Here is a 21,153-nt window from a genome sequence, read left to right on the forward strand (position 1 = left end):
CTCCCACCCCCAGACAGGCCCCCCGGGACTCCCATGCCTATCCAAACTCCCCTGTCCCCTGACTGCCTCCCAGGATCCCTTGCCCCTTATCCAACTCCCCCCTTACCATGCTGCTCTGAGCAGCAAAGCCCTGCCACCCGGGCAGAGCCAGCCATGCTGCTGCTGAGCTGCCCAGCAGGAGCGGCAGGCCAAAGCACTGGCGTCGCATCGCGCTGAGGCTGCAGGGGAGGGGGGCAGCTGGGGGACAGCCTCCCTGGCCAGGAGCTCAGGGGCCGGGTAGGATGGTCTCGCAGGCTGGATGTGGCCCGTAGTTTGCCCACCTCTGTTCTACTTACGACTATAAGGAATAGCCAGTATGGATTTGTTAACTAGCCTACTGGATGGAGGGAAGCTGTAGACATGATATATCTTGATTTTAGTAAGGCTTCTGACACAGTCCCAAATGACATTTTCATAAGAGAACTAGGAAAATGCAGTCTAGATGAAATTACGATGAAGTGACTGCACATCTGTTAGAAAGATTGTACTCTCAGAGTAGTTATCAATGGTTCAGTGTCAGACCAGTAGGGTCCTTCAGGAGTCAGTCCTGGGTCTGGTACTATTCAATATTTTCATTAATGACTTGGATAACGGAATAGAGAGTATGCTTATAAAATGTGAGGATGACACAAAGCTGGGAGGGGTTGCAAGCACCATAGAGGAAAGGATTAGAATTCAAAATGACCTTGAAAAATTAGAGAATTGGTCTGAAATCAACAAAAATGAAATTCAATAAAGACAAATGCACAGTACTAGGTACCTTAGGTACTAGGTACAGCTTAGGAAGGAAAAATCAAATACACAACTACAAAATGGGAAATAACTGGCTAAGCAGTAGTACTATTGAAAAGCATCTGTGGTTTACATTGGATAACAAATTGAATGTGAGTTAACAACGTGATACAGTTGCAAAAAAGCTAATATTCTGGGATGTATCAACAAGAGTGTTGTATGTAAGACACTCGAGGCAGAGGTGAAAGTAAGCTGGTATGGCTTACCAGTAAGAGCCAGTACACAACCGCCCGTACCGGCAGGGCCACGGGGGAGGCAAAAGGGGCAGCTTTCCCAGGGCCCAGCAATTTAAAAGGGCCCAGGGTTCCTGGCAGTGGCCGGAGCCCCTGGCCCTTTAAATCACCGCCAGAGCCCTGGGGTAGCGCTAGTGGTGGCTGGGAGCCCCTGACCCTTTAAATCACCGCTGGAGCCCCAGGCAGCATGGGCCAGCCAGCACTGAAGGGCTGGCTGGGGGAGTCTGGCCCCAGCCCTGCCCCTTCCACCCAAGGCCCCGCCCCCCACCTTGCTCAGGACCCCGGCCGCCCTGTGTACTGGTAAGTCCCTTAAGTTACTTTCACCCCGACTGGAGGTGATTGTCCCCCTCTACTTAGCACTGGCGAGGCCAGAGTTGGAGAATTGTGTTCAGTTCTGGGCACCACATTTTAGGAAAGATGTGGACAATTTGGAGAGAGAGTCCAGAAGACAGTAAAAAAATTAGAGAAGGTTTAGAAAATCTGACCTAGGAGGAAAGGTTAAAAAATCTGGGCATGTTTAGATTTGAGAAGAGAAGACTGAGCAGGGACCCAATAACAAATATATTAAGGGCTGTTATAAAGAGGACAATGATAAATTGTTCTACCTTTAGTGGACATGGAGAACAAGAAATAATGGGCTTAATCTGCAGGAAGAAAGATTTAGATTAGATATTAAGAAAAGTTTACTAATTATAAGGCGAGTTAAACTCTGGCATAGGCTTCCAAAGGTGATTGTGGAAATCACTGGAGATTTTTAATAACAGGTTGGACAAACACCTGTCAGGGATGGTCTAGGATTATTTGGTTCAGCTTCAGCAGAGGAAGCTCGACTTGTTGACCTCTCAAGGTCCCTTCCAGCCTGACATTTCTATGATATTGTGATTACTTTCCACGGTGGCTGTACCTAACTCACCACCCTTCACTGCCCACATTCAAATAAACCATATGCATCCCACTTTCATGAAATCTTAGATGTGTACAACTGAAAGGGACCTCAATAGGTCATGTAGTGCAGGCCCCGAAACTCAAGGAAGGACTAAGTAATAACTAGACCATTCATGACAGGGGGTTGTCTAACCTGTTTTAAAAACCTCTAGTGATGGAGATTCCACAACCTTCCTAGGCAATCTGTACCAGCGCTTAGCCACTCCGACATTCTATTTATATATCATGAAGGATGGGCAGTCAGGGCCAAAACTATTCTGGAAAGCACTGTCCATCAGCCCTTTGATTCTAGCAACCTTTTAAAAAAGGCTTAATCCCACTTCTTCCTATGTCTTGTGTTTTCTAGATTCTGTGCCTTAGTTTTCATTAAATCTAGTAGAAATTTTCTGACTTTTGATTCTTCATCCAAAAAAATGACAAATTTGCTACAAAAAAAATTGTGAAAAGTCAAGTTTTTGACCAGTTCTGGTCCTCATGTTTTTCTGAAGTTGCACTCCTACAATCAACCAGTTGTGATTCAGAGAAGAGAAGTTAGGAAGCCTAATAAAACACACGTTTATCCTTGCCCTCTAAGGATAAATGCATTATCCCCATACACACTCTCTACAAGTCCAAGAATATATCCTCAAGCCAGCTCCCAAATCTTCATTGCTTCATGGTAACAGAGATGAAGAGGAGACTGTTCCTCAAGGCTAGATATTTGTGGTTTATTTTATAGATAACTACTTTGAAAGAAACAGTACAGCTGTGCCTACACCATCTCTGAGTGAAATAAGCAGCTGACTGCCTTAAGACTAAGATCAGTTCCTCACAAAAAGAACCACCTAATGGAAGGGACATGGAGAATTTTGACCTTTAGTTACATGCTAGGGCAAATCTGTCTAGGGAACTGAGCTCCCAGTTGCAGACTGCATGCTTTAAACATCTCAGTGGGGCAGTAAATTAGCAACACAGAATTTTAATTGCTTGCTTTGGGGGAAGTCAAATAGAACAGACTTTTATCCCAATCTTATCTCAAAATATTTCATTACTGATGATGGAAGCTACATCCCGAGTTTTCCCACCCTTATACTTTTCAAATAAGTTATTAAATCTATGTTGCAATCTGATCACTCAGCATTACAGAGTTGCTCTGTGGTTTTCACATTTCAACTATGGACGCAGGCCAAGTCCCAAATGAACTGCTGAACTGTTTGCAATGTAGCATTCTCTGTTTATATTCAACTTTCTCTCCACTCCCTCTTTCCCTGAAGCATAATTAGTATAATGATTTACATTTTCCTTAAAGGGAAAAGATTAATCATTTTTCTAGGTTTACTTACTTATTTAGAATGAAGAAACAATCACTGCAAAGGAAACATCTACATCTTTATCAGTTTCAACTACTGTTCTACACTGATTTTCTTTGCCCTTTTTATGGGATTTGAGATTTCCAGAATAAAGGATAACACTAAAATATTAAGTCCTTAAGGGCAAGGATTCTGCACCTCGCATACACCACACAAGGGACTGCTTTTGCACTGCCAGGAAAAAGGGATGATGTAGCTAGGGACAGTTTCAGTTGCCCTCTTCCCCCAACAAAGCATAAGGCATCACTACTGCCTTAAGACTGCAGTTGCAGCTCTGTGGATTCTCCAGGGCCCAGGGCAGGGATGGGAAGTAGTCTTTCCCCTACTGATCTCTACTGCCTGACAGAAAGCACAGCCAATTTGTGTTGGGGTTTCCCCAATGGAGAACAATTAAACCAGAAAACAAAGAAAAAACAACCACCACAGCAGCAGCATTAATTCTAATGTAAATATTTGCCATTTAAACCTAAAGGGCTAATTAGCAGTTCACTTCATTTGATTTACATTTACACTGACACTGTAATTATCTAAGGAGTGACATGACCCTCCTTATCCAAAAGCTTCAAATGAAGCATTGGTAGAATATTGTAACAGTGACAAAACACAGACTTGTCTACAGCATGAAGTTACTTCTGGAGGGGAAAACAATAGACTCTTGTTTATGCAGAAAGACAGTAATTTCAGCTTAGGTATAAAACTTTGATCTACTAGTGTAATTAGTTTGTTAAATTAACAACATTGCCACAGTAATCTCAGATAATTTGCTCTCTGTGATCAGTTTTAAGGAAATAAATTTAAATATAATCTACTATCAAATTTCAAGCAAGCCATATTCTTTCTCTCACCCCCCCCCCCCCAAAAAAGTCAAGAATACTTGCTTAGTACTCTTCAGTAAAAAGTGTCAGGAGTTACTATAGGCCGGATGGTGCTTTTGTGATCAGTCCTGAATGAAGGGGCAGCACATAACTGCTCTGTCCCAAGAGCAACCCCTAGAAGAAACTGTGACTATCACGAAAGCTCATGCTCAAATAAATTGGTTAGTCTCTAAGGTGCCACAAGTACTCCTTTTCTTTTTGCAAAGACAGACTAACACGGCTGTTACTCTGAAACCTGACTATCACAGTGATTCCTTTTCTCCTCCCTTGCTCTGGGTGGGGATGCAGTGAGTGTGGCTCTGGAGAAGGTCAGTTTATTTCTCCTCCTAGTGCCTAGCTAGCTACTTAGGCCAGCTACAGGGTAGGTGGGGTTCAGAAGCAAGGTTCCACCACCCATACCCCCTACCCTTAGTTTGCATGGAGCTTTTTCAGAGATAGTAGTGGGCATACTCCATACCACATCTGGAGCTAAAATGAGCCTTACCAGGCAGGCCAAGCAAATGGGTTGAGGGCCTTACACCCCTTACTCATGTTTACTTAGTCTAATCCAGCCCTAGGTGTATTGGTCTACACAGTAGCTTTTTATCTACACAGTGTGTTAAAGTTACCACATTTAACCTGTAACTCCAATTAAAGTTTTAAAACCGCTGGTTTTCAAAGAACAAAATAACATGTTCATGTCTTTATTCTTGCTCTGTAGATACAAAATAGAATAGAAGCTTTGGGTGTGTGTGCAAATGGAAACAAAAAGTGATAAAGCAAGGTTTCAGCTCTGTACAAATTAACAATCAGTTCTCATCTTTAGAAAGTACGGTATTAAATTGGGAATGGCCACTTTTATATGATCTGAAATATAAGCAGCTATGGAACTGCTGAAGGAGCTAAATCAGGGGTCGGCAACCTTTCAGAAGTGGCGTGCTGAGTCTTCATTTATTCACTTTAATTTAAGGTTTTGCGTGCCGGTAATACATTTTAACATTTTTTAGAAGGTGTCTTGCTATAGGTCTATATACTATATAACCAAACTATTGTCGTATGTAAACAAGGTTTTCAAAATGTTTAAGAAGCTTCACTTAAAATTAAATTAAAATGCTGATCTTACGCCGCTGGCCCGCTCAGCCTGCTGCCAGCCTGGGGTTCCGTTCACCTAGGCTGGCAGCGGGCTGAGTGGGACCTGCGGCCGGGACCCCAGCTGGCAAGGGGCTGGCAGCCAGGACCCCAGACCGGCAGTGGGCTAAGCGGCTCAGCCCACTGCTGGTCTGGAGTTCCATCTGCCAGCTCCTGCCAGGCAGGGTCCCGGCTGCCGGCCCTGCTCAGCCCGCTGCCAGTCTGGGATCCCAGCCCTGCCCACACAGAGTGGGTACCTACCTTCTCCCTGGTCCTAGCCCATTCTCTTCCTCTCTCTCTCTGCACTGAGCTGAGGGTGGGAGTGCACTGAGCACAGGGCTGGGGGTGAAGGAGCAGGCTGGGGGTTGGGGTGTAGGGTCTGGCCAGGAGCTAGAATGAGGGAGGGGGCTCAGGGCTGGGGCAGGAGGTCTGGGTGTGGAGTGCTTACCTGGGCAGCTCCCATTTGGTGCGAGGACGCAGATGGGAATGGGGGGGGGGGGTAGGAGCTCCCGTTTTCGTGCTCAGGGTGGGGGTGGGAATGTGGGGGGTGCAAGAGTCAGGGCATGGGGGGGCTGGGTATGTGGGGGGGGCTGGGGGCATGTGAAGGGGTGTAGGAGTCAGGGCAGGGGAGGACTGAGTGTGTGTGGGGGGTGCTGGAGTCAGGGCTGGGGTTGTGGGGGATGCAGGGATGAGGGCAGAGGGCTGGGGGTGTGGGCTAGGGTTGGGGGGGGTGCTCCCAGCCCCCTGCCCAGAGTGGCTCACGGCAGCGGGGTGGAGGGGGATATGCCCTGATTCCACCCCCCTTCTCCACCTCTTCTCCGCCTCCTCCCTGGAGCAGCGAGCGCGCTGTGGCTCCGCTTCTCCCCCTCCCGTGTAAGGGCCATCAGCTGATTGGCGGCAGGGAGGAAGCAGAGGAGGGGCAGGAACCCAGCACCCTGAGGGAAGAGGCGGGGGAGGGGGAAGCTTGCCTGCTCTGCAGCAGCAGCCAGCAGGACCAAGCTACTTCAGCCTGCCCCCGCCAGGGACGGAGAAGAGCAGGCTGGGGCGGGCAGGATTTTTAATGGCACGCTGCTGCCTGCCGGGGTCCCAGCCGCCAGCCCTGCTCAGCCCACTGCCAGCCTGGGTTCGACAGCGGGCTGAGTGGGGCCAGCGGCTGGGACCCCGGCAGGCAGCAGAGTGCCATTAAAAATCAGCACACGTGCCATAGGTTGCCAACCCCTGAGCTAAATCATCCTTTAATATTAGTCTACATATATATAATGCAATAGAACTAAAACATCCAAAAATATGTTTTATATTGGACTGGGTTTTCTGGTCTGTTTAGTTTTAGTTGGAATCAAGAATATGTAATACTAATAACTTTGTTTTGAGAACCAAGCTTTTGCATCCACAAGTCTTTTGTAAGAACCATGAATCTCTCTCTATATGTTTCCTGGAATTCGAAATGCACCCCAGCAAAAAACAAACAAATAAAAAAAAAACTTTAAATGTGCTGTCTTGGTTGTCCATCCACAGTATATAATCATCGTTAAAACCTCTCTGAAGCTTTTTCACCAGACCTCCAGGGTCATGTAGTCAAAGTCTATTTTGTACATCTTCCCGGCAGTCACAAAGACAATCTACTTTCTGAAACTGTCACCAACAACATACTTTGGAGAGGAAGTCAGCATGATTTACAGTAATTTACACTGCACCTAAACAAAGTGGCCTTCTTGATTACATTATAGCAACTACTGCATGACTTGGCAGACCCACTTATGCAATACTGAGTGGCATTTTTCATGTTCGTCACTTCAAATTAAATCATTTGTGGCATCCTCACATTATGTTAAAAAAATCAGGATTTAATACTTACTGTCAGGTTCCAGAGTACTTACTGTGTTTTTCTGAGATACCATGTCCTGGAAAACAAAGAGATCAAGGAAAAGTTTAGGAACATTTGCCTGGATTGTTATTTTCAATAAAAATACTTTGCATAGCCCTATCAATGTACATATTGATTTACAGACTGAGTAAGTCATATTTCCTGCCTCAGTAAGAAATAGCATAACAGTTCAGATGAGGGAAGCAGCCATGAGGAGAACCAAGGAAGGCTTTCTAGAGGAAGTCATTTTCAAGGAGGGACCAAAAGGAAAGAAAAAGCATGCTTGATGGACAAGTGGAAGAGATGGCTTGAGAGTGTAGAAAAAAAGACGAAAGGAGGACTGGGAAAGGTTTTGAGTCTGAGTTGGGAGGGCAAGAAGAGGACAATGAGAAAGAATTTCTTTTGAGAAGAGACAAAAAGATAATGAAGAACCTAATGTTAGGTGCTCAACATGGTTAGAATGTCACGACAATAAGTAGAATGTAGCAATGGCTTTTTGCACAGTAGTGGAGTGGGAAGAAGTGAAAAGCAGACCAGGTGAAGAGGAGGTTATAGTAATCAAGACAGGAGAAGACCAAGGCATGGAAGTACTGATGCCATCATACAAGGCATTGATAAGACATCTTCTGGAGTACTGTATACAATTCTGGTCACCAGAAGAACAGCTACAGTGGGTCAGTCCAATGGTCCATCTAAGGCAAGGATCCTGTCTTCTGAAAGTGGCCAATGCCAAATGCTTCAGAGGGAATGAGGAGAACAGGGCAATTATCAAGAGATCCATCCCCTGTCATCCAGTCTCAGCTTCTGGCAGTTAGAGACTTCGGACCCCCAGAGCATGGGGTTGCATCTCTGATCATCTCGGCTAACAGCCATTGATAGACCTATCCTCCACAAATTTATCTGAGGGCAGGTCTACACGACAAACTTGCATCAGTGCAGCTGCACCACTGCAGTGCTTCTGCTGAAGATACCCTAAGCCAATGGGAGAGAGCTTTCACACTGGCTTAATAACTCCATCTCCACAAGAGGCAGTCACTATGTTGGCTCTGTCTACATCAGGGATTAATGTCGGTATAACTACATTGCCCAGGGATGTGGATTTTTCACACCTGTGAGTGATGTAGTTATACTGAAGTAAGTATATAGTGTAGACCTGGCCTATGTCTTTTTTGAACCCAGTTATATTTTTATCCTTCACAACATTCCCTAGCAAGGAGTTCCACAGGTTGACTGTGTTGTTTGAAGCAGTACTTCCTTTTCTTTGTTTTAAACCTGCTGCCTATTAATTTAATTAGGTGACCCCCTGGTTCCTGTGTATGTGAAGGGGTAAATAACACTTCCTTATTTACTTTCTCCACACTACTCATGCTTTTATAGACCTCTATAATATCCCCACTTTGTCATCTCTTTTTCAAGCTGAATAGTCCCAGTCTTATTAATCTCTCCTCATATGGAAGCTGTTCCACACCTCTAATCATTTTAGTTGCCCTTCTCTTAATATTTTTCATTTCTAATATAACTTTTTTGAGATGGGGTGACCAGAATTGCACGCAGTACTCAAGATGTGGGCATACCATGGATTTATATAGTGGCATTATGATATTTTCTGTCTTATTATCTATCCTTTTCCTAATGGTTCCTACATTGTTAGCTTTTATGACTGCCTCTGCACATAGAGCAGATGATTTCAGAGAACTATCCACAATGACTGCAAGATCTGTTTCTTGAGTGGTAACAGCTAATTTAGACCCATCATTTTATTTGTATAATTGGGACTATGTTTTCCAATGTGCATTACTTTGCATTTATCAACACTGAATTTCATCTGCCATTTTGTTGCCCAATCACCCACTTTTGTGAGATCCCTTTGTAACTCTTCACAGTCTACTTTGGACTTAACTATCTTGAGTCGTTTTGTATCATCTGCAAATTTTGCCACCTCACTGTTTAACCCTTTTTCCAGATCTTTTAAGAATATGTTGAATAGGACTGGTCCCAGTCTGGGGGACACCACTATTTACCTCTCTCCATTCTGAAAACTGACTATTTATTCCTACCTGTTGTTTCCTGTCTTTTAATTAGTTACAGATCCACGAGAGGACCCTCCCTTTTATCCCATGACTGCTTTCTTTGCTTAAGAGCCTTTGGTGAGACCCCTTGTTAAAGACTTTCTGAAAATCCCAGAACACTCTATTCACTAGCCCACCTTTGTCCAAATATTTGTTGATCCCCTCAAAGAATTCTAAGATTGGTGAGACATGATTTCCCTTTACAAAAGCTGTGCTGACTCTTCCTCAACAAAGTGTATTCGTTTATGTGTCTGGTAATTCTGTTCTTTATAGTAGTTTCAAGAAATTTCCCTGGTACTGAAGTTAGGCTTACTAGCCTGTAATTTCCAGGATTGCCTCTGGAGTCTTTTTAAAAATCAGCATCTGTTACAGAAGCTGATTTACATACCACAGTTCAAGAAAGATGAGTTTAAACTGGAACAGGTACAGAGAAGAGCTATTAGGAAGATCAGGAGAATGGAGAGCCTATCTTACCAGAGGACACTGGAAGAGCTTGGTTTGTTTAGTCTCTCTCTCTCTCACACACACACAAAAAATGGTTGAGAGGGGATTATGAATGCTCTCTGTATATACATTAGAGGGGTAAGTAAGTATCAAGGAGAACAAAGAGCCATTTAAGCTAAAGGACAATGTCAGAACAAGAAGAGATATAAACTGGCCATGAATAAATTCAGGCTGGAAATTAGCAGAAAGTATCTAACCATGAGATGGGTAAGGTTCCGGAACATGTACTGCGTTGACCTGGTGGCTGATTAGCTTTCTGGACACCAGGTCATCCCATTGGGTAGAATATTCGCCTGTGGGAAATATTAGTCTAGACTTCTATGGATCTCATTTACTTTGGTCTCATTTCCATTGTTGGGTTTAGTATGTGGGTGCTGGGTGGGGCTGGTGCCCTGTCATATACAGAAGGTCAGAGTAGATGGTCTAATAGTCTCTTCTGGTCTGAAACTCTATGACAAAGGTTTTAACAGTGGGGACAGCAAAGAACTACAGGATGTGAAGATAGGGATAAGAAGGTAGGGATAATCTGCTGCACAGAAGAGGATGTCTGCTCTTGACACAAATCATAACTCATTCTGTCCGTTTCAGCAGAATAGAGGCAGTCTATCCATGGCCAGACAGAGTACTTAAAGTGTAATAACATTTATTGCCCTAATATAAAATTAAATGACAAGCTTATAAAAAGCTTTTGTGATTACATCTTTCTTATCTCCACCCCACAGCAACAGCAGATGAATTTTTATGATGACTGTGTGTGCACATAGTTTCACCCACTCAGCCTCTAGGAAATACAAAGCAAACCTATAGTAATGGAGATGAGTACGCTGATTAATAATAAAAGTATGTTTAAAATATGGGCCTAAATCAAATGAAATGTGTCATTATTAAACAAAAATCCTAAAATCTTTTTACAGTGTACTTACAATAGTCAAGAGAAAGAAACAAACCTTACTTGTGACTGAACTAATAAAAATCAGAACTACACACTTGTTTTTCTTCAGACTGCTAGACATGGAAACAATTACCATATTATGGGCCTATAAACGTGCCTGTATGTCATTTTAAAAACACAAATACTTCCATTTTATTGAGTAGTCAACAAGGCTATGCACAGGGGTAAAGCTTCCAAGACGCACAAGTGTTTGCAGGATCAGGCTCTACATTTGCAACACAATTAAAAGATACATCTGTATTAAAATGGATTTTGAAGTGAGGACCTTACCTTAAGTGACAGAGCAGTGTCAGCATCAGTATCATGGTAGAGTATAACATTATTGGCCATGTCAAAGCTTTCACGCACTCCAAGGTGGTAGAAGAGTGATGGTTGTCTGGAAACATCACTCATGTCCACGACTGCAACATCTGTAATGAGGGGCAGGGGGAATAATAGCTAAAACCAAAACTCACTTCCAAGCGGATTCTTATTTTACAGAATTTAAAATAAAAAAAAATGGAATTAAATTTGGACAACAGATAAAATCCATATATTCAGTACAGTGTTTGGTCTATTTAAAAGTAAATTTACCCATCAGCCTGGGAAGAGACAGAGACACACACACTTAGTATATTCAGTAGTAAATACCTAAAATATCATCATCATGTTACTACTTTTGCCAGAAAGGAAAATGCTGAATCTGAGGGAAAGCAAGTCCCATTTGCCTACCCCTATGCCATTATAGCAAGAAATCTCAAGGGGTCACTTTGGCAAACCACACCAGAGCAGCCAGCCAGCCACCAGGGCAGTAGCCAATTCATACTAATGCACAAGTGACCCAAATCATGTACCAAGGCACTGAGGCACCTCCTGAGACCAACCCCTTTCACCATTCCTTAGTTGTTGACTTCCTTCAAAAATCATGGGGGGCTGTAGGGAGAAGAATCCACTGTCCCCACAACCCAAACCAGACTGGGTGCCTCCCAGCCACATCTTGGTGTACTTTCCAACCAATTCAACTTGTCCTCGCAAAGCTTCCACAGAGTTCCCAGTTTGCAGAAAAATTCAATATCAGAATGTCACAGGCTATATGTCTGTACTGCAGCTGGGTGGCATAATTCCCCGCTCCGGTAGATGAAGACATGTTAGCTGTGCTCGAGCTAGCAAGCTAAAAATAGCTGTGTGACTGCAGTGGCATGGGTGGCAGCTCAGGCTGGCTATCCGAGTATATTCCCATCTGAGATCTTAGGTATGTACTCCAGGTGGCTCGCCTGAACTGCTGTCCATCCCACTGTGGCCACGCTGCTCTTTTTAGCACGCAGCTCGAGCACACCTAGCATGTGTACATCTACCTGAGCTGGGAATTACACCTCCCAGCTGCAGTACAGACATACTTATAGAAACCAAGAGGGCTTGATGTAGAGTACACAGTGCTTTGAATATACATCAAAAACTACAATTTTTTTTCTTACAATAATTCAACACCACATTTAAAAAATGTAAGTTGTATATCATAGAATCATAGAATATCAGGGTTGGAAGGCACCCCTGAAGGTCATCTAGTCCAACCCCCTGCTCAAAGCAGGACCAATTCCCAGTTAAATCATCCCAGCCAGAGCTTTGTCAAGCCTGACCTTAAAAACCTCTAAGGAAGGAGATTCTACCACCTCCCTAGGTAACGCATTCCAGTGTTTCACCACCCTCTTAGTGAAAAAGTTTTTCCTAATATCCAATCTAAACCTCCCCCACTGCAACTTGAGACCATTACTTCTCGTTCTGTCATCTGCTACCATTGAGAACAGTCTAGAGCCATCCTCTTTGGAACCCCCTTTCAGGTAGTTGAAAGCAGCTATCAAATCCCCCCTCATTCTTCTCTTCTGCAGGCTAAACAATCCCAGCTCCCTCAGCCTCTCCTCATAAGTCATGTGTTCTAGACCCCTAATCATTTTTGTTGCCCTTCGCTGGACTCTCTCCAATTTATCCACATCCTTCTTGTAGTGTGGGGCCCAAAACTAGACACAGTACTCCAGATGAGGCCTCACCAATGTCGAATAGAGGGGAATGATCATGTCCCTCGATCTGCTCGCTATGCCCCTACTTATACATCCCAAAATGCATTGGCCTTCTTGGCAACAAGGGCACACTGCTGACTCATATCCAGCTTCTCGTCCACTGTCATCCCTAGGTCCTTTTCCGCAGAACTGCTGCCTAGCCATTCGGTCCCTAGTCTGTAGCTGTGCATTGGGTTCTTCCGTTCTAAGTGCAGGACCCTGCACTTATCCTTATTGAACCTCATCAGATTTCTTTTGGCCCAATCCTCCAATTTGTCTAGGTCCTTCTGTATCCTATCCCTCCCCTCCAGCGTATCTACCACTCCTCCCAGTTTAGTATCATCCGCAAATTTGCTGAGAGTGCAATCCACACCATCCTCCAGATCATTTATGAAGATATTGAACAAAACCGGCCCCAGGACCGACCCTTGGGGCACTCCACTTGACACCAAGGGAAATTTAGAGAATTTGATTATGGATACGCATACTAACATTCAGAGAAACAAGTCTAAAAACTCGAGAACTGTGGGTTTTGTGCCTGTGTAAATTGTTTTTGTGGAAACAACGCTATGAAATCAAAATCACCTTCCTGATGAGAGAATTTAGACAATGTGCACAGGTAGGACATAGATACTGCATTTGGCATACCAGAATATAATTTATTGAAACAAAGTTATTTCTTTCAAATTCATAATGCATCATATAATATGCAAATAATATATTGCATTTTGGATCCATGTCCTCCATGGCTAGTGCGAATGAATGATGGGGCAATACGTCCATTGGAGGAAACCGTCAAAGCCTCTCTTCAGAACAGGAAGGGGTAATGTACCCCTACAGAAGCAACTGTTAACACCTGTTCTCAAGAAACCATTGCTTGATGCTGATAATCTCACTAATTATTGCCCTATTACGGCCTCCCTTTTTAGCAGAAACTAGTATTGAAATTCTCATAGTGAAACAAGTCTGGCAATACCTGAAGTGCAGAGACTGCATCCTGGCTACCACAATTCCAAAGGGACAACCTGCCAACTGGGCATTGCCAGAGCACAATGCTCCAGCCATGCTGTTGGATCACATTAAAAGAAGTTCTGTATTTAAATCACAAATGAGTTTGATTCCCCATAGTTTAAATTCCAGGGTATTACTAATTAAGAGGCCTCTTGGTTTTTGGTACTGTTTCTCTCCCTCTATGTGTGAAACTTGCAAGCTGCTAATTGTGTTAGTACATCCTAAGACAGAGTCTGTTCTCAAAGCAATTCTTTGTAACAACAACTACTCACACAGAGAGAGACTCAAAGCAATACTCTGTAACAACAGAAACAGCACCCAGAGACTTCCCCGCCCTTTTGTTGTATTCATCTCGCTTTGTTAACAATTGTGATTAAAATAGAGATAGAGTGGATGGATGCTTGGTGTGGATAATAACTGAATGATCAGGGAGGTGCCAGCCTAAGAATCCAGTGTCCATCGGCTGAAGAAGGCATCAAGTGGAAATAACCAGAGGACCCCCGGAGGGCAGACTGGAATCCACCCAACAGCCTCAAGAATGGGAGAACCAAAGAACAAGATAACATCTGGCAGCATGTCGCCGTCAGGAATGTGCCATCTGCTGATTGATTCAGCAACAGCATGATGAAGCAATTCCCATAGACTGGCCTAGGAATAAATTCCTATAAAAATGGACTCTAGAAAGTGAGAACTTTGGGGTCTGATTCTGCAAACCAACTTCCAGGAGCATCAGATGAGCATCTGACAAGGCCCTGCTCCCTCCTCATGTCCAGGCCACCTGGCCAGTGGCTTGGCATAAGCAACTCTAAGGCTGGTAACTATGATAACAACCTTGCAGAACGTGTGTGTGTGTGTGTGTGTGTGTGTGTGTGTGAATAAATAAGAAATTGAATGGAATGTTATAGCTATAAGTAACTGCTTACTATGATTCTTTCTGTATTCACAATAAATGTGGCATTTTGCCTTTTTCCCCTTTAATAAGATCCTGCCGGTTTTTATTTTATTGGTATAACAATGCCAGCTCCTGACTCCAGCCCGCCCATTACCTTGGGTTTTGGGAGAGATGTAGCACAGGTAACAATTACAAGTAATGATAATAACTGCAGCCAAGGCACTAGTTTTCTGTATAGTTGTTATCCCAGTGCGTAACTAGTACTTGTAGCTATAAATCTTACATCTGATTCTGACCACCAACAGTAGTACCAATTCTCATGATAGTGTTGTGAATCTCACAATAGTTGGTATTTTTCTTAAATTCCCAGCTCTTGGAGCCATGTTATTTCATAAAAAGAAAAGGAGGACTTGTGGCACCTTAGAGACTAACAAATTTATTTGAGCATAAGCTTTCGTGAGCTACAGGCCACTTCATCTACTCTGAAATATGTTATTTCATGAGAATCTCGGCTTTATTTAAAAAAAAAAGAAAAGAAAAAAAAAAGTAAGATTCTACTCCCTATGGCTGTAGAGAAAAAAGCTTGAAAATGTGACCTGAGTATATGCTAATGGACAGGATGGATAAACATTGATTTAAAAGAAAAATCAGATTTTTAAAAAATTTAAATTAAACACAGGTTTGTTGGGGGGGGGGGGGGGTTAATAAATGTATTTCAAATAAATTTGAAAAAGACAACCTACATTAAGACCTAAGCCTAAATACAAAAATAACGTCAATTGGTACACACACAGGCATAGGTTTGCCACAGGAGGCATAAGGTTTGAAGACCAGGAACTGAGGCATGCCCAGCCCTGGAGTGGAGGAGTCCCTCGACAACAGAAACTAATCTATTTATACTAATTATGCACACTAATACGAATTACAAAAGCTATAGACACTAAACTATGGTAAGTAAGAACAAAGAGCTAGAATCCAAAAACCACTGGGAAGTAAACTTTGCAGAAGCAAAAAGGTAAGAAGGAACTCAGAGAGGGTGTGCCCAGCAGTGCCCCTTATACCGGCACATGAGCGTGTGCCTCCAGAGGGTGCGAGAGCTGGCCCAAAGGATACCACTAAGGGAAAAAATCTCCAGCAACGGTGCACACGGCACACGCACATCTAACATGGAATGGACATGAGCAAAGAAGAACTTGCCTCTTTAAAAAAGCCTTTCTATCATAAGAACAACACTCACATCACTAGACACCCCTTCGAGCTGTAAGCCTCTACCAAAACAAAAACAAACAAAAAGGGAAATTAATAAAATCCTTTAAACATGACAGCCCCAAGGAGAGTTTTGTTTTGATCACAAGGAGTGTGACATTACTCCCACGAATTCCACTAGAGACTTCACTGTTGCTATTTGATGTTATGTGGAAAGCATTCAGTTATTACAAAAATGGGTGCCAGTATAAAATGCTTAGATAGATACACAGATATTTATTAAACTAATTTAAGTAATCTTTCATTTACCTATCATTTTCCACTTTTGTTTTAAAATTTATTTAAAAAAAAAAAAGTAAATCCTAAAGTCATCTGTATAGCAATTAAAAAAAACTAATATGCTACTACATTTTTAAGTTAATCATTTTTTTTCTAGTGCTTTTAATTATTTTCCTGGAAAATATATTCTGATGACACTGGTCACACTTGCACTACATCAGGCCTATTATAACACTAAAAGTTACATTCAACCAGTCCAAGATATTATAAAATAAGCATTTTGAACAAATAGAAAAATTATGATAGTTACAATTAAAAGATTCGTAAGTCCTCAAAAAGCAGTACAATGGAATGAAGGAAATGAGTTACGGGTAGTCTCCTTTAATGGAAACAACAATAATAAAGATAGTATTATAAAGAGTTGTAACATTATTCCCCAAAATGGATTACCCATAAATTTCTGTAAATACATAGAGCATACCAGTCAGTTCCAGTTAACATCAGTATGTGTTGAGGGAAAGATGCTAGATGTTCTTCTGTTCCTTCCACCACATTTCTCTAGCCTTTCCACATCTTTAAGAGACAACTATTAGCTCAAGCCCAGACCAAAGACTGAGGGCTTGTCTACACTTACAGCACAGCAATGGCAAAGCTGTACCACTATAGCGCTTACTGAAGACACTACCTATGCCAATAGGAGAACTCCTCCCAACTGTGTAGGTAATCCCACCTCTCTGAGAGGTGGTAGCTATGTCGACAGGAGAAGCCCTCCCATCAACATAGTGCTGTCTACACCGGGGGGTTAGGTCAGTATAACTATATTAAGTTGCTCACGCCCTGAGCAGTTATACTGATGTACGTTCCTAGTGCAGACGAAGCCTGACTTCAGTTTGTGGTGTGCCTGTGTCTATATTAAAAAAAGTCAACTACTTTTCCACCAAGCTGTCATTATCTGGCCCTAAGAAATATAATTTTCCCAACAGAATCTGTCAGACACTTTAACTGGGAGCTGCACTTCAGTCTTTCATGATAGCATAGCTCAGAAGCACCACCACAAGGCCTTCCTCTATCCTGTAGCTGAGCGCATCTTGTCACTAGACACAAATCTAGGAGCTGTTAGCACCCATTGATTTCAATGCGAGCAGGATCAAGCCCGTAAATTAATGAACAGACACATTGGGTACCAGCTGAAATTTCAAGTGATGAAATGTAGCCTCAAGGAAAGCATATTACAGTAATTCAGTCTATAATGATCAAAAGACATGCATAACTATAGTGGAGTCAATAAGGGAGCTCTTAAATGGTAAATAATGCACGTCCCTGGTGGAGCTAATCAGACATGTAGCCTAAAAAGTACTTTACTTTAATCCGGCTAGGGATCATGAGAAATACAGAAAATTACTTTATTGATTTTACATGGCAGACTTTTAATCAGAACTGGTACCACTCATCAGTTCAGTTGTTATCAGTAAACATTTTGCAATGGAGCATGCTCCTGGGATGCTTTATGGTGTCATTGCCTTCAGTGCCTGGCTAGCCTGATTGATTGGCTTCAGAATTACTAAGCACCCACAAATCTCTCTTAAGTAAACAGAAGCTATTGTAGCTCAACACCTTTGAAAAATCAAGCCACTTTTTTAGGTGCCTAATAAAATAAGACACAAGCAAAACAATAGACTGACAAAATTGACAGGTTTTTTCCTTCGCTAATTTCTATAATTCTGTGAATATATAGTGTACACTATACAAATAAATAATACACTGAACTCCAGTATAGGGCTATACTCATACCCAAATAGTATAACTACTAAATATATACCAGCAGCATGGTGTTGAGTTACAACTGTGCCCAAACACATCTACAATCCACCTTACAGTACACAGAACAAACATTAAAAATAGAACTACTGCATATTTGTCACTCTCTTCTTTCATTTATTATGTCTCATAGGAAAAACTGGACACAGTTTATTGTTCAGCTTCAATGACTAAAAGACTGCATGGCACATTTAAGAACTAACATGCAAAGTAGAATATTTTGAGAACAACATCATTATTTTGCTCCAAAAATGATTATACTTATGAGTATACCAAGAAATTATACTTAATTCTAACTAAAGAGATGACAAACAAAAATAGGTTATCAGCATTGCCAACCTCGAGTGTTTGGTTTTTTTTTTAAAAAACTCATGATTTTTTAAAACATGGAATGTTGGATTCTTTTTATTTGCTTTGGTTTGAGAGACGTTAGGATGTGTTTGCTTCAGGAATTCCAGCTCTTCTCTACCACTATTGAAGCTAGAAACTTTTTTTATTTATTTTTTTAAATAAAGGTTGAAATTCTTCTGAAGTCTCCTGATTCCAGGAGCTGGGGTTTTAAGAAAAACGTCAAATTTACCATTAAATTAAGATATATTTCTGCCCGCTCACTCAAAAAACAAAAAAAACTAACAACAACAAAAAAAACAGTTCAGATGTTTCCAGGTGCAGATGTTTTATCTGTGCTCCTGTCTTGGGATAGCTGTGTAAACAGATTCAAATAATGACTGGTTTAGGCAAATATTTTGCTCTAATGTGCTTGAATGGAACATGGCAAAATATCAACTAGTTGTGTATCCTTACAAAAACAAAACAATAAAGAACACCCCCCCCAAATACACAAAGTAATGCAGCTAACATGCAGATGACAATCTATAATATATTTAGAGTAGCTTTAAACCTTCTTTCAAATATCTAAAGATAGCGAGAGGTATTGTTATTTGAATAATGAAAGGAATAAATGTCACTTAAGTCACTACCAGGGGTCGGCAACCTGTGGCAGGCATGCCAAAGGCACATGAGCTGATTTTTAGTGGCACTCTGCTGTCAGCCGGGGTCCCAGCCGCCGGCCCCGCTCAGCCCGCTGCCGGCCTGGGGTTCCGTCCAGCAGGACGGGGGGGCCAGTGGCCAGGACCCCAGACTGGCAGCGCGGGCGGCAGACGGAACCCCAAAATTAAATTCATAATTTTGCTAGACACTAAAATCATAGCCTTAATAAAGATGCTGGATTTATGGCTTATTACAACAATCTGTAACCTACTAAATGCACTTATTTGTCCTATGACTCACAAAAAAGAAGTGAAAGATTTCCAGCCTATTTTTTATTCTGCAACTTTGGGAAAAGAAAAAGGGAAAAGCAATTGATCCTCATGATAAAATTTCTTGCTACACTACTGCTACACTACACAGGACACCAAATATTACATTATTACCTCTTTTGACCGCAGTGTGAGAGCGTTAGTTATACCGATAGAAGTGCTGGTGTGGACAGCACTATGTTGGTGGGGTCTCTTTCATGGCCTGCTGCCATTATAGGTTTTCCCCTCTAGCAAGAGAACAGTATGGTAGATCTCAAATCAATGAAGGTTTCAGAGTAGCAGCCGTGTTAGTCTGTATTCGCAAAAAGAAAAGGAGGACTTGTGGCACCTTAGAGACTGTAGGAATTGGTTAGTCTCTAAGGTGCCACAAGTCCTCCTTTTCTTTTTGCGAAATCAATGAAGGCTGCACTCAGAAAGACCTCAAGAATTCTGGAATATGTTGCTCAGACAGTTTAATTTTTGTTTCTACTGCCTGTCCCTCCTTTCTCAGATTTATCTCCAGACTTTTACTTGTCCAGATCTATTCTGCCCTCAACAATCTTCTATTCATTGAACTTTTTGAAACTTTGCACTTTTAGAGAGAGGTAAGGGACTGACTCTGTGTACACAAATTTGCAGAGACACAATAGGGTTGAGGTCTGTTATTTCTCACCTCTATATTTATTTATTTAAAAACATTTTTGCTGTTAACAAGCATGTTATCTCTGGAGAGACAAATCCACAGTTTGAGAACTGAGAAACTAAACATCTCTGATGGTCTCTTCTAGACTGAGCACTGAGTCCCATTGGGTAGATAGAAAGATTAACCTAAATAATCTATACAGAAGCCCCTGGAACCCCATAAGATTGGGTCCCTAATCCATGAACTATTGGAACTCATTTACAAAACTTTTCTTAAACTTTACATGAATATATTGTCTCCTACTATAGAATTAGAATTTATAATCCCTATTCCATGATGAGATATCTTTGAGCTATAACGTATCTTAATTAAAACTATTTTTAGATATGCTTTTTTCCTCAAAAAGCATTTTATCAAAAAAATCCGATTTCAATGAAAAAAAACCCACATTTTATTTATTTTTTAAAAATGAATGATTTTTATCCACCCTGCCAGCTATTGATACATTATTCTGGCCCTTGTATCCAATGGCAATGCCTACTTCATTATTCTGAAAATGTCTTTGGTGAAATCCTGAATCCATTTAAACTAATAGGAGCTTTGCCCTTGGCTTCATCAGAGCTAGGATATCACCTCTTAACTTATCAGCTATTAAAAAAAGGAATATAGTAACAGTTTTTCAGGTCTTTAGGACCTATTTTCAGAAGAGCTAGGGTACTCAAATTCCCATTAAAATAAAAGGGAGCCAAGGGTCCTTAGCACCTTGAAAATTAGGACCCCTTATTTTCAAGGTGGTTTGGGACAAATCCAAGAATCCGCTGAAAGAAAAAACCTCTTCCTAATATTCTGCCTAAACCATTCCTTCCTACCTTCCATCATGATTATGCCCGGTTTAGTATTCATGAAAGGTCACAGACTTAGCAACTGCAGTCCTCCACCTACAGAACAGGTTACAATACTGGCAATAGGCTTCCCCATCATGCACATAACCAACACACCAGAATCCTATTTTTAAAAAGGCCAAAAGTAGTCCAGCCTCCATGCTTGTTCAATCCTTGCCTAGAGCTGCCTGAATACTACAAAAGTAGCGTCCACAAATTCTAACCACATTTTTGTTATTCAAGAACATCTGCACAAACGAGTATTAGAGGAGTGGCTCTTCTTTGATGCAGGCAAACAGAAAGAGTCATTCACTTTTTATCATCTGTTATTCTTTGGTTGAAGACGTTTCCGTCATCCAACAG

The 21,153-nt window shown here is 41.9% G+C and overlaps 1 protein-coding gene across 4 annotated transcripts in view; it reads right to left on the reverse strand.

Moving 5' to 3' along the window:
• Nucleotides 1-21,153, reverse strand: part of MAP3K15 (mitogen-activated protein kinase kinase kinase 15) — a 135,764-nt gene that overhangs the window by 91,237 nt on the left and 23,374 nt on the right. For 3 of the 4 annotated variants that reach the window (XM_084618277.1, XM_084618276.1, XM_084618278.1), the window contains 2 exons: nucleotides 11,000-11,139; nucleotides 7,218-7,241 (listed from right to left, as the gene is read on the reverse strand). The exons of the other annotated variant lie outside the window; for it this stretch is intronic. In XM_084618277.1, the coding sequence (XP_084474403.1) occupies nucleotides 7,218-7,241; nucleotides 11,000-11,139 (164 nt within the window). The remainder of the gene's footprint in view (nucleotides 1-7,217; nucleotides 7,242-10,999; nucleotides 11,140-21,153) is intronic. 4 annotated transcript variants of the gene reach the window in all.

This window comes from Lepidochelys olivacea (genome assembly GCF_965140295.1).
Source record: "Lepidochelys olivacea isolate rLepOli2 genome assembly, chromosome: 1".
NCBI lineage: Eukaryota > Metazoa > Chordata > Testudines > Cheloniidae > Lepidochelys > Lepidochelys olivacea.